At 44.0% G+C, this 18,449-nt stretch overlaps 1 protein-coding gene across 3 annotated transcripts in view; it reads right to left on the bottom strand.

Annotated features, from left to right (window-relative positions):
* The window catches only part of rad23ab (RAD23 homolog A, nucleotide excision repair protein b), a 63,919-nt gene that overhangs the window by 13,417 nt on the left and 32,053 nt on the right, over positions 1-18,449 (bottom strand). For all 3 annotated transcript variants that reach the window (XM_068016635.1, XM_068016634.1, XM_068016636.1), the window contains 2 exons: positions 8,455-8,798; positions 6,827-6,882 (listed from right to left, as the gene is read on the bottom strand). In XM_068016635.1, the coding sequence (XP_067872736.1) occupies positions 6,827-6,882; positions 8,455-8,798 (400 nt within the window). The remainder of the gene's footprint in view (positions 1-6,826; positions 6,883-8,454; positions 8,799-18,449) is intronic.

Raw genomic sequence — 18,449 nt, forward strand, 5'->3', positions numbered from 1 at the left:
TATATATCCCAGCAGGTCAAGAATTTGAGGGGAGTAAACTGGAAAAATGGACAGAACTGCTACTTACACAATGCCTGATAACAGCCCCACACATGATGCATATTTCCTGCTTAATTCATTACATGCTCCATAGGGAGTTTATTTGGTTCACTGCTGGTTACTGATGACACTAGCTGTCTCAATGCAACTTTCCTACAGTTTATCTGCTTTATTTTATTCCTGTATCTAAAAATGAGCAATTTTCCTATGGAATACTAATTGATATCAAAACATAGATAAATGAAAACTGACAGTCACCAGCTGAGTTACAAATGTGACAGCCAGGTCTTTTTTTTTTTTTTAAGATTTTAACAGCCAACTTGATTCAATTATTAACCTTAAATATATATTTTTTTTACATTTACTCTGCCAATCTTTACCTCACCCCTTGTTCTTTTATATTTACTGTTTTGCTGTACATCAATCACAGGGTTGCAAATATTGCAGATGTGATACTAGAAAGGAAAGGTGATTTAATGCCAGCCCAATATGTAACCTAGCATCAAGTCGAGTTCAGAGACATACATTATTTCAGCAGTCTGAGAATCTCCTGTGCTCACTATTTGCATTTTCATGGTATCTCAATATTGTTTTGTAGCTGACCTTCTCCTCAGCTGCCGCCACTGCCTCTATGACTGGTTAATAGGAGGTGCAAGTGACTGCCTGTGTTAGCTCGTGAAATGTATTAACCAGTTTTACTTTACACTACCACATGAATTTAAGTTTCAATGTGAAAATTTGGATGAAATAACTTGTTAGCTGTTTGGCATTCTTGGTTTTCCCTAAATATTGACTCCAAAGATGCCAATTAGAAAATCCAATATAGTTTGACAGGATTGCGTCAATGGAGCAACTGGCACAACATTCAGAACCCTTAGATTATCCCAAACACCCAACAAGACAATTAATCAGCAGTGCAAACTGCTGGGTTCCACCAAAACCCTAACTTATAGCAAGGAGATGATGATCTTATTTAAATTACAATCCAATTGAATACACTGCTTTTTGACCAGTCATAGGCACTGGCAGCAGCCTAAGAATAGGTCAGCTGCTGATTCATTGGCTGCGGAACAGATTAATGTGGAAAAGCCTGAAAAGGAAAGGTGTACAAGGAAGAGATCAGAAACTGCTACTTAACTATAGAAGGTAAGAACATATGAAATAGGAACAGGAGAAAGCCATTCAGCCCTTCGAGCCCACTCTGCCATTCAATGAGATCATGGTTGATCTTCTACTTCAACGCCATTTTCCTGCACTATCCCCATAACCTTTGATGTTTTTAATATGTAGAAATCTACCTCAGTCTTGAACATACTCAACGACTGAACTGCCACAGCCCTCTGGGTCAAAGAATTCCAAACATTCACCACCCTGAGTGAAGAAATTCATCCTCATTTCAGTCCTAAATGGCCTGCCCTTTATTTTGAGACTGTGTCTCCTGGTTCTAGACTCCCCAGCCAGGGAAAATATCCTTCCTGCATCTACCCTGTCATGCCCTGTAAGAACTTTGTATGTTTGAGTGAGATCACCTCTCATTCTTCTAAACTCCAGAGAATAAAGGCCCAGTCTATTTAAACTTTCCTCATAGGACAATTCCTCCATCCCAGGAGTTAGTTGGGTGAACCTTCATTGCACTCCCACTATGGCAAATATATCTTTCCTTAGGTAACGAGACCAAAACTGTACTCAATACTCCAGGTGTGGTCTCACCGAGGCTCTATATAATTGCAGGAATACATATTTACTCCTATACACAAATCTTCTTGTAATGAAGGTCAACATACCATTTGCCTTAATTGCTTGCTGTACCTGCAGGTCAGCTTTCAAGTGGCTCATGGACATGCACACCCAAGTCTCTTTGAAATTCAACACTTCCCAGCCTCTCAGCATTTAGGAAATACAAAGTATTTCTGTTTTTCCTACCAAAGTGGATAACCTCATTTCTTCACATTGTATTCCACTTGCCAAATTTTTGCCCACTCGCTTAGCCTCTCCAAATCCCCTTGAAGTGTCTTTGCATCTTCCTCACTACTCACACTTCCACCTAGTTTTGTGACATCTGCAAACTTGGAAATATTACATTTAATCCCCACATCCAAATCATTGATTTAGATCGTGAATAGCTGTGGCCCAAACACTGATCCTTGCGGTATCCCACTAGTAACAGCCTGCCCATCTAAAAATGACCCATTTATTCCTACGCTGTTTTCTGTCCGTTAACCAGTTTCTCAATCCATGCCAGCATATTTCCCCCCCCCCCCCCCCCAATCCCATGTGCTCCAACTTTGTTTACCAGCCTCTTGTGTGGGACCTTATCAAAAGCTTTTTGAAAATCTAAATAGACCAATTCATTGGTTCCCCCTCATCTATTTATTTTTATTTTATTTAATTTATTTTATTTTTATTTAGATACAGCACTGAAACAGGCCCTTCAGCCCACCGAGTCTGTGCCGACCATCAACCACCCATTTATACTAATCCTACACTAATCCCATATTCCTACCACATCCCCACCTTCCCTATATTCCCCTACCACCTACCTATACTAGGGGCAATTTATAATGGCCAATTTACCGATCAACCTGCAAGTCTTCGGCTGTGGGAGGAAACCGGAGCACCCGGTGAAAACCCACGCAGACACAGGGAGAACTTGCAAACTCCGCACAGGCAGTACCCAGAACTGAACCCGGGTCGCTGGAGCTGTGAGGCTGTGGTGCGAACCACCGCGCCACTGTGCTGCTAGTTACATCCTCAATAAACAGGTTTGTTTTTTTTAAATTCGTTAATGGGATGTGGGTGTCACTTTATTGCCCATCCTAATTGCCCTTGAGAAGGTGGTGGTGAGCTGCATTTTTGAACCACTGCAGTCCATGTGGGGTAGGGACACCCATAGTGCTGTTAGGCAGACAGTTCTGGGATTTTGACCCAGCAACAGTGAAGGAACAGCAATATAGTTTCAAGTCAGGATGGTGTGTGAACTTGCAGATTGTGGTGTTTCCAACCATTTGGTGCCCTTGTCCTTCTAGGTGGTAGAGGTCGTGGGTTTGGAAGGTGCTGTCGAATGAGCCTTGGTGCGTTGCTGCAGTGCATCTTGTAGATGGTACAGACTGCTGCTACTGTGTGTCGGTGGTGGAGGGAGTGAGTGTTTGTGGATGGGGTGCCAATCAAGCAGCCTGCTTTGTCCTGGATGGTGTCGAGCTTCTTGAGAGTTGTTGGAACTGCATCCAACACACTACTGACTTGTGCCCTGTAGATGGTGGACAGGCTTTGGGGAGACAGGTGGTGAGTTACTCGCCACAGGACTCAGAGCCTCTGACCTGCTCTTGTAGCCACACTATTTATATGACTACTCCAGTTCAGTTTCTGCTCAATGGGAACCCCCAGGATGTTGATAGTGGAGGAATTCAATGATGGTAATGCCACTGAAGGTCAAGGGGAGATGGTTAGATTCTCTCTTATTGGAGATGGTAATTGCCTGGCACTTGTGTGGTGCGAATGTTACTTGCCACTTATCAGCTCAAGTCTGGATATTGTCCAGGTCTTGCAGCATTTCTACACGGACTGCTTCAGTATGAGGAGTCGCGAATGGTGAACATTGTGCAATCAGTGAACATCCCCACTTCTGACCTTATGATTGAAGGAAGGTCATCGATTAAGCAGCTGAAGATGGTTGGGCCTAGGACACTACCCTGAGGAACCCCTGCAGTGATGTCCTGGAGCTCAGATGATTGACCAACAACCACAACAATCTTCCTTTGCGCTAGGCATGACTCCAACCAGCAGAGAGTTTTTCCCAATTACCATTGACTTCAGTTTTGCTAGGGCTCCATGATGCCATACTAGGTCAAATGCTGCCTTGACGTCCAGGGCAGTCACTCTCACCTCATCTTGAGTAGTCCTCATCTCTTTTGTCCATGTCGAACCAAGGCTGTAATGAGGTCAGCAGCCGTGTGGCCATGGCAGAACACAAACTGAGCGTCACTGAGCAGGTTATTGCTAAGCAACTGCCGCTTGATAGCACTGTCGACGACACCTTCCATCACTTTACTCATGATTGAGAGTAGACTGATGGGACGGTAACTGGTCGGGTTGGGTTTGTCCTGCTTTTTGTGCACAGGATGTACCTGGGCAATTTTCCACATTGCCGGATAGACACCAGTGTTGTAGCTGTACTGGAACAGCTTGGCTAGGGGTGCGGCAAGCTCTGGAGCACAGGTCTTCAGTACTATCGCCGGAATGTTGTCAAGGCCCATTGCCTTCAGGCGTTCCTTGATATCGCTTAGAGTGAATCGAATTGGCTGAAGACTGGCATCTGTGATGCTGGGGACTCCAGGAGGAGGCCGAGGGGGATCATCCACTCGACACTTCTGGCTGAAGATGTTATTTTTTATTTATTTAGAGATACAGCACTGAAACAGGCCCTTCGGCCCACCGAGTCTGTGCCGACCATCAACCACCCATTTATACTAATCCTACATTAATCCCATATTCCCTACCACATCCCCACCTGTCCCTACCACCTACCTACACTAGGGGCAATTTATAATGGCCAATTTACCTATCAACCTGCAAGTCTTTGGCATGTGGGAGGAAACCGGGGCACCCGGAGGAAACCCACGCAGACACAGGGAGAACTTGCAAACTCCACACAGGCAGTACCCAGAATTGAACCCGGGTCGCTGGAGCTGTGAGGCTGCGGTGCTAACCAATGCGCCGCCCAATGCTTCAGTCTTATTTTTTGCGCTGATGTGCTGGGCTCCCCCATCATTGAGGATGGGGATATTTGTGGAGCCACCTCCTCCAGTTAGTTATTTAGTTGTCCACCACCATTCACAGCTGCATGTGGCAGGACTGCAGAGCTTAGATCTGATCCAGTGGTTATGGGATCGCTTAGCTGTCTATCGCACACTGCTTACGCAGTTTGGCACACAGGTAGTCCTGGGTTGTAGCTTTATCAGGCTGACACCTCATTTTGAGGTATGCCTGGTGCTGCTCCTGGCATGCCCTCCTGTACTCTTCATTGAACCAGGGTTGGTCTCCTGGCTTGATGGTAATGGTAGAGTGGGGGATATGCCAGGCCATGAGGTTACTGATTGTGCTCGAGTACAATTCTGATGCTGCTGATGGCCCACAGGGCCTCATGCATGCCCAGTTTTGCATTGCTAGATCTGTTCAAAATCTATCCCATTTAGCACAGTGGTAGTGTCACACAACACGATGGAGGGTATCCTCAATGTGAAGACGAGACTTGGTCTCAAGCACTGTGCGGTGGTCACTCCTATCAATACGGTCATGGACAGATGCATCTGCAGCAGGCAGATTGGGGAGGAAGAGGTCAAGTAGGCTTTTCCCTCTTGTTGGTGCCTTCACCACCTGCTATGTCCTTTAGAACTCCAGTTCGGTCAGTAGTGGTGCTACCGAGCCACTCTTGGTGATGGACATTGAAGTCCCCCACCCAGAGTACATTCTGCGCCCTTGCCACCCTCAGTGCTACCTCCAATTTTGAAAGATGACCACCAATACATCTTCTATCTCTACAGCCACCACTTTCAACATTCTGGGATGTAGATCATCAGGTCCAGGGGATTTACCTACTTTCAAGTCCCATTCATTTCTCTAATACTTTTTCTATTTACTAATATTAATATCTTGCAGTTCCTCATTTACACTAGTCCCTTGATTCTCCATTATTTCTGGGAGGTTTTTAGTATTTTCCTCCATAAAGACAGACACAAAGTATTTGTTTAGTTTCTCTGCCATTTCCTTATTCCCCATTATAAATTCTCCTGACTCCACTTGTAATGGACCCATATTTATGTTTGCTAATCTTTTACTTTTTACATACCTATAGATGCTTTTACAGCCTGTTTCTATGTTTCTCGCTAGTTTACTCTCATTCTATTTTCCATTTCTTAATCTTTTTCTTGGCCCTCCTTTGCAGAATTTTGAAATGCTCCCAACCCTCAGGTTTACCATTTTTTTGACAACTTTATACACCTCTCCCTTTGCTCTAATACATCCTTGATTTCTTTTGTTAGCCATGGTTGGAACACTTTCCTTGCTGGGTTTTTGCACGTTAAAGGAATGTATTTTTGTTGTAAACTATGTATTAGTTCTTTAAATGCTAGCCATTGCCCGTCTACCTCACACCTTTTAACATAGTTTCCCAATCCCATAGCCAATTTGCCCCTCATACCTTCACAGCTTCTCTGTTTAGATTAAAGACCCTAGTTTCTAATTGAACTACATTACTTTCAAACTGAATGTCAAATTCTATCATATTATGGTCACTCTTTCCTAAAGACTCCTTTACAACAAGATTAATTGGTCCTTTTGCGTTACATAATACTAGATCGAAAATAGCCCATTCCCTAGTTGCTTCCTCAACATACGACTCTAGAAAACCATCTTGCATACATTCCAAGAATTCCTTCCCCACATTAGTACTAATAAAGTTTACCCAGCCTATATGTAGATTGAAATCCCCCATGATTACTGTATTACCCTTGTTATATACACCTCTAATTTCCTGACTTATAACGTGAATTACATTACCATTGCTGTTTGGTGGCCTATAAACAACTCCGACCACACTTACTTGCTTTAGCCAACATAATGCCAACGTGTGTAAGCATCATCTTTTCTTTCTAGTATCACGTACACTATCATCTAGTGGCTAACATACATATTAATACAGCAAAAGTGTGAAATTAATCCTTACTGTGTGCCAGTGCCTAATATTTGAGCAGTAATACAAATCCTTCCTATTAAACTCGATCAAACGTACCTAATGTAGAGGAGGCTGTTTCCACCAGATTCAAGTCTATTTCTTCAGCCACAGATCTAAAACAAAAGATCACAATTCAACAGTGACGTTTAACTCATCATATACCTCAACATAGAAAGCAATTCAGAGGCTGGTTCCAATATTTACAATGCAAGTACCCACAATGTAGTGATTTTCTATGAACATGCTGCATCAGTTCAATGAACTATACAGAATGTATTGGGCTGCAGGCCTGTATTTTTTTTTTTAAGAACACAAAACTTGCAACTTAACCCTGACCAAGGACTCACTCAACGTAACACAGCAGCAAGTTATATTCTTGGTATCAAACAATGAAAGTTTATTATTGATTGTTTGCGAGTTAAGAGGCGGCACCAAATTTCCATACAATGTACATAGCACTGGAAATTACTTCTTAAACAGTCATTGCCATCAAGTACAGCACAACCTGAGAGCAATAAAATGCAAATCTACTTGAAACAATCACATTATTTTCACAAACACTTAGGACTGATTTTACTTTCTCCTTATATCATGCACCAATCATGGCAGGACAGGCTTATTCTCATCTTCTGTCAAGTCTTGTTCTTGGATCTGACATCCAGGAGGTGCATAGGAGCAAGCTGCCTGAATTTTCCATCCCTACAAATAAGCTTGCAACTTCAGTTAAATACTTCTGACAGCAGGGCTGGGATTGTGGGCATATTAAATGGGGACTGCAGAGCTGTGCTGCTTTACCAATTTTAAAAAAAAAAACAATTGCTGCAAAACTCAGTTTGATTAACCACAAGCAATCTAAACACACCCAAATCTCTTGACAGCAGCACACACAATAGAACTGCATTGTTAGCTCCATGATAAACAATATAACGTCACCTGGAAATTAATGATGTCAGTGCTTAAAACTTTACGATGAGGATGGGACGATGTGTTGGGAATCCCAATGTACTCTGCCATGGAAGGCAGAGATATGGACTCATGCTCATAACACTGTGCATACTAAATCCCAATTTCAGCCTACGGTAAGCAGAGGCAGAGTGGGCTAGCTATTACCCGGGGATGGCTTAAGACAAGGGGAAAGAAACAAAACAGGAGGAAGAGCAAAATGACAAGTCCCACTAATAAAATGAGACTGTTCTGAGGTGCTACATGCTCAACAAAAAGGAAAACCTGAATCAACAAATCTGCAAACAAAACCTGGAAAATTCACATTTTGGAACACAAATAATCAATTCAAATAATAAAACTGCACTGCATGTGTATATCTTGAAATTTTAATGCAAACCACATGCAGTTCCAGTTTCCAGGAGTCAAAAATTCACAGCAGCTCCAGACCAAAGTTCTTCATAAGCCTAATTGGATCTTTTGAAAAAAATCAGGCGCATCAGGGGAGAAATTGAAGTGATTTGTTCTTCTTTCTTCCATTCACTTAGTGCGTACAGCTAGACACTAAGTTCCAGAGGGAAAAAATTGAAGCTCTTCAAACTTAATTTAAAAAAAACCTCCTGAAAATTCAGTGAAATGTCCCAAAAGGTCTTTTCCCAAGAGTACTGCTGCTTTCCTCCCTAACTTCAGCACATAGCGTAGGTATTAACGTCCTGCACCTTCCCTACCCAACTTTATTGTACCTTGGATTAAGTGCTTCAGAAACGGCACTGGTTTCTTCTTTTGTTTCTTCCTCCTTTGGCTTTTCTTCTGTGACTGTGCTAGAAGAATCTGATGTCGGAACTGTAGCCGGTGGTGAGGCAGGGGCAAGAGAAGTGGCACCTGAGGTTGGAGTAGGGTTAGAGGTGGAAGTTTGACTTAAAGGTGAAACTGAATCTGAAATTAAGGTTGGAACTGCAGTTGAAGCTGGAGTCGCAGTTGAAGTTGAAGTTGCAGTTGAGGTGGACGCAGCTGCTGTGGTACTCGCTGAAGCAGGCACTGGAGCAGGCTGTGTTGTTGGTTGTGCAGGCGCAGGAGCTGCCTTAGGCTGTTTTTAAAGAAGAAAAAGTTAATTTATGAATAATACTGAAACAAAAAGAGTACTTGAGCACCACAACACAGCCAATCGAGACACCAATTTAATGCCAGCCTCAAATGATAATCATAGGCTTCCTCGAATGTCCATATTTTGACAGTTTCTTTTCTTGTACTGTTCAAAGATACCTTCCAGTAGATCCTACAGAAGATTATGGCCTAGTCCATCCCAATCAGCAGGGTGCCTACATGGGGGAGGATGGGGGAAAAGGCAAAATTGATTGCTTCATTCCTACAGAGTGTGAAAGGATGGGACTGTCTATCCAGCAGGGCTACAGGACTAGGGTTGGTTTCAGTCAAATAGCACTTGGTTCATAATTGCCTGACTAAAACTTCTATTCTGCTGCCAGAGTGAACATCCTTGCATACATGATGACAGCTACATGATTAGCTGCTCTTGCAGCAGTTTGATTTTTAATGTTTAGACAGAGTAGTCTGTCCAAAAATTGAAATATGGACTCCAAAGTAGCATCAGAGGGGGTTGGCAGCATCACATCTACCTTCTTGGTAATAAAAGGAAAGAGCCCAAGCTGACAAGAAAAACAACCAAAAATCAAGGGCAACATAGTCCTAAAAAACAAAAATGGTGAGGAAGGGAAAAAAAAACACACAATGCAGCTTTTAGGATTGATTGCTATATTTCAGAAATAGTTAAGATGACAAGAATATGGATCAAGGAATGCTCTGTAGTGTTGTAGTTACTTTTTCCTCAGAAATCATTGTTGAGGTAACGGAAAAACAAGCAGGTATTTTGAAAACTTACAAAAGCTCAACTGAGGCAACAAGTAACCAGTCGCATTTTTACAATTGTGCTGGTTGAGATGGTAGAAATTATTGAAAGGTGCCGCTTCATAATCAAAACCAGATACAAACAGGGCACTCAGGAAAAAAAACTGCAACGTCAATTAGAAGTATTGTCTAAACCCAAGATTGAGCATAATACAAAGTCAATGCCCCAATACACAAACAAATAAAACGTTTTTACAAGTTCAGCATCAGGACAAAATGTACATTGCTACCTTGTGGGGCCATGAAGTTTGTCTTATTTTAGCCCTGGATTCAAAAGCATTTTTATTAAAAAAAAGATCAGAACAAATCTACATTTGGCAATCATTATCAGATATAAACTGGAGATCCCAACTTGCATGTGCGTGCACACATTAGATTAGAGATACAGCACTGAAACAGGCCCTTCAGCCCACCGAGTCTGTGCCGAACATCAACCACCCATTTATACTTCTTTCTTTTTCTTCTTTTGGGCCTCCTTATCTCGAGAGACAATGGATACGCGCCTGGAGGTGGTCAGTGGAGTGACCTCTCCATGGCGCATGCCTGGGCAAATTTATGGAGGTTGAGAGTTGCCCAGTCGTCAAAACCCCCCTCTCGGCGACGTTTGGCACCAGTATGGCTGCAGGAACTGCCGGAAACATGCCAAAGGTGACACATGACCGCCTACGGGGTTCCGCTCCGGATTTTCTGTTAGGGTTTACTCCCTTAGCCTTGGTCTCTCCCGAGACTAATCCCATATTCCTACCAAACATCCCCACCTGTCCCTATATTTCCCTACCACCTACCTATACTAGTGACAATTTATAATGGCCAATTTACCTATCAACCTGCAAGTCAACCACGCAGACACAGGGAGAACTTGCAAACTCCACACAGGCAGTACCCGGCATCGAACCTGGGTCCCTGGAGCTGTGAGGCTGCGGTGCTAACCACTGCGCCGCCCACATACGTGCTGTTTCTTTGAAAGATGTGTGCACATTATGAGAGATCTGTGCTAATGAAGGCTCCCAACATGCAGCTCGCATAAAGAGGTGGCTAAAAAGTGATCCTGGACCCACACATTGGCAACTAGTGACATTAGCATGACACTTAATTCATGTTACAACTGAATCCAGATGCTTTTACGTTGGGTTATCAATTTAATTTGTACTAAATCCTTATTGAGGCGTGAATGCAGTTGATACAGTAAGAGAGTCATTTCTGGCACTGAAGGATGCCATTCGGCCCATCGGGTCCATGCTGGCTCTCCACGGAGCTATCCTGTCAGTCGCACACCCCCGCTCAATCCCTGTAGCTCTATTTCTCTCAAGTGGCATCCAACTTCCTCCTGAAGTCATTGATTGTCTCTGCTTCCACCACCCTTGTGGGCAGCGAGTTCCAGGTCATTGCCACCCACTGCATAAAAAAAGTGCAACCTCATATTCCCCCCGCATTTTTCGACCAAAACTTTCAATTAGTTAATTGGAACAGTTTCTCCTTGCCTAACATATTTAAGCCGGTCATAACCTTGTGCACTTCTATTAAATCTCCTCGCAATTGCCTTTGTTCCAAGGAGAACAAACATAGCTTTTCCAACCAAACTTTGTTAACTAAAATCCTCCAACCCTGGAATCATTCTGGTAAATCTCCTCCGCACCCTCACATTCTTCCTAAAATGCAGTGACTAGAACTGGATGCAATACTCCATTTGGGGCCTTACCAGAGCTTTATAAATGTTCAGCATAACTTCCCTACTTTTGTACCCAATGCCTCTATTTATGAAGCTCAAGATCCCACATGCTTTATTAATCTCTCGATATGTCCTGCCACCTTCAAAGATCTATGCACATGCACCCCGAGGTCCCTCTGTGCCTGCACACTCTTTAGAGAACTGTGATGTTAAGTCTATATTGCCTCTCCCTATTCCTTCTGCCAAAATGCAGGACATCACGCTTGTCAGTATTAAATTCCATCTGCCACCAGTCTGCCCACATTTGCGAGCCTATGTTCCGTTGCAGGCGGTTCATCTCATTGTTTGCTGCACCTCCAAACTTGGTGTCATCAGCGAAATTTGAGATTCTTCTCTGTACTCCAAGATCCAAGTCATTTATATATAGCAAAAAAAAAAAGCAATAGCCCCAGCACTGACCCTTGGAGAACACCACTGTCTACCATCCTCCAGTATGAAAACAACCATTTCCTATGCCTCGCTGTTTTCTGTCCTTAAGCCAATTTTTAAAATTCAATTGGACGCTGACCCTCCTATTCCACGAGCCTCAATTTTCTTAACCAGTCTTTTATGCGGTACCTTATGTGTTTTAAAATCCAGATAAACAACATCCACTGCATTCTTTTCAACCATCTTCTCCATTACTTCATCAAAAAACTCAAATTAGTCAAGCATGATCCACCTTTTACAAATCCATGCTGGCTATCCTTAATTAAGTCTAACCTCTAAGTGTCCATTGATTTTTTCCCCCCCGATTGTTTCCAAAACCTTGCCCACCACTGATGTTAAACTAACCGACCTGTAGTTGCTAGGTGAAGAATATCACATTCATCACTCTCCAATACTCTGGCACCTCCCCCACAGCCAGGGAAGATTGGAAGATTATGGCAAACCCAATCACCATCTCCATCCCCACTTTCTTTAGCAACCTGGGGCTGAATTTTATAAGCCCGCCACCGAAATCGGTGGCGGGTGGAAAAAATGGCAGCCCGCCCATACAGGCTGCACGTCAAAGTGCCGCAGCTCACTTAACTAGCTGGGGAGGGCTGAGCCCCCACCTCTCCCCAATCACACGGAGGGGGCAGGCTGTCCATCCCCAGCAATGGCGTCAGCTACCTGGGCACAGGCGAAAAAAATACATCTCTTTTGCCCCTTTCCCACCACCTCCCGCCCATATCCAGGGAAGATTAAATTAATTTGCTCCCCCACCACAACACTTATCTCTAACATCTGACTTCCCCCCCACCCCCAAACTGCACAAACATTCACCTACAACCTTTCACACCATCCCCTACACCCATGACACCAAATTGACTACATTCCCCCACCACCACCCTTCCCCCAACCCCGGCAGTGTTCCATCTTGTTTCGCCAGACGGGGTCGAAGGTGCGGCAGTGCTGGCCACCGGGGTGAAGATCGCTGCGGGACATCAGGCGGCGACGGGAAATGAATTAATTCAGGCATTTTAATTTAACCACGTGGTGGGGTTGGGGGGTGGGACAGCGGAGGTCACCACGAGGCCTCATCGCTGCTGGTAATATCGGGCTGGGCCCTGCCAGCATCGAGGTCCATGGCGGGCCTCATCCAGGGCCATCTTCAGACACACTGACGTTGGGATGCAAGTCATTCAGACCAAATGACGTATCTACCCTAAGCACAGCCAGCCTTTTTAGTAATGCCCTCACCCCTCAATTTTTATCCTATCCATTTCCTCCACTCTCTCCACTTAGACTGATATTTTGTCTGATTCCATTTTCTTAGTGAACACTGATACAAAGTACTCATGAAGTACATTAGCCTTGCTCTGCGCTTCCAAGCATATATTACCCTCTTTGTCCCTACTAGGTTCCACTCCAACTCTTACTACTCACTATTACATGCCGGTGGAAGATCTTTGGGTTCCTTTTCATGTTGACTGCCATTCTATTCTCATATTTTCCTTTTCACCTCCCCTCAACTTATTGTATATGTCCAGGTTCTCACTTAGAGTTATAGAGTTATACAACACATCAACAGGCCCTTCCACCCATGGTGTCCCTACCGGCCATCAAGCACCTATCTATTCTAATCCCATTTACCAGCACTTGGCCTGTAGCCTTGTATGCTATGGCGTTTCAAGTGCTCATCTAAATACTTCTTAAATGTGAGGGTTTCTGCCTCCACCAAGCATTCAGGCAGTGTGTTCCAGATTCCAACCACCCTCTGGGTGAACAAATTTTTCCTGAAATCCCCTCTAAACCTCCTGCCCCTTCCCTTAAATCCATGCCCCCTGGTTATCGACACCTCCGCTAAGGGAAAAAGTTTCTTCCTATCTACACCCCTCATAATTCTGTATATCTCTATACAGGTCCCCCCTCAGCCTCCTCTGCTGTAAGGAAAACAACCCTAACCTATCCAGTCTCTCTTCGTAGCTGAATGCTCCAGCCCAGGCAATACCCTAGTGAATCTCCTCTGCACCCTCTCCAGTACAATCACATCCTTCCTACAGTGTGGCGACCAGAACTGTACACACTACTCCAGATGTGGCCTAACTAGCATTTTATACAGCTCCATCATAACCTCCCTGCTCTTATATTCTATGCCTCAGATAATAAAGGCAAGTATCCCATATGCCTTCCTAACCACCTTATCTACCTATGCGGCTGCCTTCAGTGATCTATGGACAAGTACATCAAGATCCCTTTGACCCTCTGTACTTCCTAAGGTCCGACCATCCATTGTATATTCCCTTGCCTTGTTAGTCCTCCCAAAATGCATCACTTCAACCTTGTCAGGATTAAATTCCATTTGCAACTGCTCTGCCCATCTATATCGTCTTGTAATCTAAGGCTTTCCTCCTCACTATTTACAACACCACCAATTTTCATGTCATCTGCGAACTTACTGATTAGACCTCCTATATTCACGTCTAAATCATTAATGTACACTACAAACAGCAAGCGTCCCAGCACCGATCCCTACAGTACACCACTGGTCACATCACATCACTTGAGTTCACCTAACCATCAGACACCCTCTTTTTCTTTCATCCTGGTCTCCACCTCCCTCGGTCATCCAAGGAGCCCTGTTCTTGGTTCCCCTACTGTTCACCCTTGTTGCAATGTTCCTAGCCTGCACCTGAAGCATCTCTTCCTTAAAGATAACCCATTGTTCCAATACAACTGCTCTTCTCAGTCTTTGGTTCCATTCTACCCCAGCTAGATCCCTTCTCATCTCGTTGAAATTAGCCCTCTTCCAATCTAGACATTCTATCTTATTTGGTTCCTCGCTTTTCTGCATTACTCATCTAACTCTTATGATACATGATCACTCTTACCCAAGTGCTCCCCAACAGAGACTTGATCCACTTGACCCACCTCATTTCCCAGCACCAGATCCAGCAATGGCTCCTTTCTAATTGGGCTGAGAACTTACTGATCAAAGAAGTTCTCCTGAACACATTTCAGAAATTCTTCCCCCTCATTACTCTTTACTCAAATTACCCCAATCGATATTTGGATAAAGTCCCCTAATATCACCACTCTATAATTCTTGCACATCTGATTTCCCTACAAATTTGCTCCTCTATCGCTCCCTCACTATTTGGAGGTTTGGAGAATATCCCTAATAACATGATCATACCTTTAGTGCTCCTCAACTCTAACCGAATGAATTCTGTCCTACTCCTTCAAGGACACCCTCCCTTTCCAACACTGCAACGTCTTTCCTAATCAGTATTGCCACTCTACTTCCCTTTTTTCCTTCTTTCCTGAACACTTCATATCAGTGTTTATTAAGCACCCAGTCCTCACCACATTTAAGCCACATTTCTATTATTGCCACTACATCATATTCCCAGACTGCTAACTGTGCTTGTAGCTCACCAACCTTAGTCACCACACTTGTGCATTTACATAGATGCATTGTAATCTTGTCTTTGCATTCCTCATAGTCCTTCTCAGTCCACTCCCATCCAATAAGGAACTACTCCCTTCTCTAGTGCTGTCTAACACTCTCACATTATGCACCTTATTCCTCTTTTCTACTTGTACATGCTGGCGCCCATCTCCCTGACAATTTAGTTTTAACCCTCCTCAACCACATTCGTGAATGTCTCCGTGAGAACAATGGTCCCAGCCCTGTTGAGGTGCAACCCATCTATTGAATAGGTGCCTCCTGCCCCAGAACAGATCACAATGCCCCAAGAATCTGAAGCCCTCCCTCCTGCACCATGTTTCAAGCCACGCATTAATCCACCCTATCTTCCTACTTCAACTCTCACTAGCGTGTGGCACAGGGAGTAATCCAGAGATTACTACCTTCATGGTCTTTAACACCCTCCCTAGCTCCTGAAAATCTGACTGTAGGACCTCAATATCTGCCCTTGCTACGTCGTTGGTACCAGCATGTACCACAACTTCTGGCTCACTCACTTTCCCCTGCAGATTATCCTGCATCCTCTCAGTGATGTTCTTTACCTGGCACCAGGGAGGCAACACACCATGCAGGACTCATGGTAAAGGCCTGCTTGGGTCTGGAAAAAAACCCGACAGAACCACATCGGACCCGAGCCCTTCCAATTTTTCTCCACGCCCAACCCAACCACCGAAATATTCACTTTACGTACCTTCCGATTACCAATATTTTTTTCTGCTTGAAATACTTGCTGCAAGTTTAGCCAGTGAGCAGCCGAGATGCAGAGACCAGGAAGGTCCTGAGTGATTATTATAAAACATACAATATTTATATAAAAAATATAAAATTGTCAGGACACGAGTCTACACACATACAGTACTGTGTGTAGACTAGAATCCTGACACTGATCATTTTATATTTATGTAAATGCTATATATTTTATAATAATTAATCACTCAGGACCTTCCTGGTCTCTGCATCTCAGCTGCTCACTGGATAAACTTGCAGCAAGTATTTCAACTTGTAAAGCAAGAGTCTAGGTAATGTATAATGATATTTTCTGAGCCTTTGGGCAATTGCTGTGTTTATTTTAAGCAATACAGATACTGGTACAGTGTGGGACAACCTGTCTGTGCACAACTCCATGGGTTTTTGTTTAACTAGTGACCAGTCACTGACTTCGAGGCTCCAATCTTCATCTTTTTAAACAACCTTTCAAGTCCAATTAATACTGTGTGTCCCCGACCCGGAGCGGAGCCTGACAGCCGGACCCAGAAGAGCGACCAGACCCAAATCCGACACGTCGTCGGGTCCCGTCGGGTGGCAGGCCTTTAACTCACAGTAAGAGTTACAGAAATGCCTAACTGTTTTAGCGGGTTTAAAAGTGGATAAATCCTCAGGCCCAGATGAGATGTATCCCAGGCTGTTTATGTGAGGCAAAGGAGGAGATAGCAGGGGCTTTGACACAAATTTTCAAATCCTCTCCTGTGGCCGGACGACTGGAGGACAGCAAATGTGGTACCATTATTCAAGAAAGGTAGCAGGGATAAACCAGGTAATTACAGGCCGGTGAGTCTAACATCAGTGGTTGGGAAAATATTGGAAAAAATTCTGAGAGACAGGATTAATCCCCACTTGATGAGGCAGAGATAGTCAGCATGGCTTTGTCAGCGGGAGATTGTGTCCAACTAACTTGATTGAATTTTTCAAGGAGGTGACAAGATGTGTCAATCAGGGTAAAGCAGTAGATGTAGTATACATGGATTTCAGTAAGGCTTTTGATAAGGTCCTGCGTGGGAGGTTGGTTAAGAAGGTAAGAGCACATGGGATCCAGGGTAATTTGGCAAATTGGATCCAAAATTGGCTTAGTGGCAAGAGGCAGAGGGTAATGGTTGAGGGCTATTTTTGCAATTGGAAGCCTGTGACCACTGGTGTCCCACAGGGATCGGTGCTGGGACCCTTGCTGTTTGTAGAGTACGTTAATGATTTAGACGTGAGCATAGGAGGTATGATCAGTAAGTTTGCTGATGACACAAAAATTGGTGGTGCTGTAAATAGTGAGGAGGAAATCCTTACATTACAGGGAGATATAGATGGGCTGGTAAGATGGGCGGAGCAGTGGCAAATGGAATTTAATCCTGAAAAATGAGAGATAATGCATTTTGGGAGGACTAACAAGGTAAGGGAATATACAATGGATGGTAGGACCCTAGGAAGTACAGAAGGTCAGAAGGACTTGGTGTACTTGTCCATAGATTACTGAAGGCAGCAGCACAGGTAGATAAGGTGGTTAGGAAGGCATACGGGATACTTGCCTTGATTAGCCGAGGCATAGAATATAAGAGCAGGGAGGTTGTGGTGGAGCTGTATAAAACACTAGTTAGGCCACAGCTGGAGTACTGTGTACAGTTCTGGGCACCACACTATAGGAAGGATGTGATTGCACTGGAGAGGGTGCAGAGGAGATTCACCAGGATGTTGCCTGGGCTGGAGCATTTCAGCTATGAAGAGAGACTGAAAAGGCTAGGGTTGTTTTCCTTACAGCGGAGAAGGCTGAGCGGGGACATGATTGAGGTGTACAAGATTATGAGGGGCATTGATAGGTTAGATAGGAAGAAACTTTTTCCCTTAGTGGAGGGGTCAAGAACCAGGGGGCATAGATTTAAGGTAAGGTGCAGGAGGTTTAGGGCGGATTGGAGGAAAACAATTTTCACCCAGCGGGTGGTTGGAATCTGGAACGCACTGCCTGAAGAGGTGGTGGAGGCAGGAACCCTCAACATTTAAGTAGTATTTAGATGAGCACTTGAAACGCCATAGCATACAAGGCTACGGACCAAGTGCAAGAATATGGGATTAGAATAGTTGGGCTGGATGGCCGGCACAGACATGGGCCGAAGGGCCTGATTCTGTGCTGTATAACTCCATGACTCTATGCTGCATCCTTCTACTAGAGTCTTTCTTTCCCACTGTAATATCTTGGCTGAGAGTTATGAAATAGCTCCCGAAATGTCTGCCACTGCTTCTCTACTGTCCTATCTTTTAACCTCATTTCCCAGTTCACTTTAGCCAACTCTGTCTTCATACCCTTGCAATTGCCTTTAAAGTTTAAAACACTAGTCTTAAGCCCACACTTCTCACCCTCAAATTGATTGCAAAATTCTATCACGTTATCATTACTGTTACCTCGAGGCTCCTTTACGGAGGTCATTATT

The sequence above is a fragment of the Heterodontus francisci genome, chromosome 36 (genome assembly GCF_036365525.1).
Source record: "Heterodontus francisci isolate sHetFra1 chromosome 36, sHetFra1.hap1, whole genome shotgun sequence".
Lineage (NCBI taxonomy): Eukaryota > Metazoa > Chordata > Chondrichthyes > Heterodontiformes > Heterodontidae > Heterodontus > Heterodontus francisci.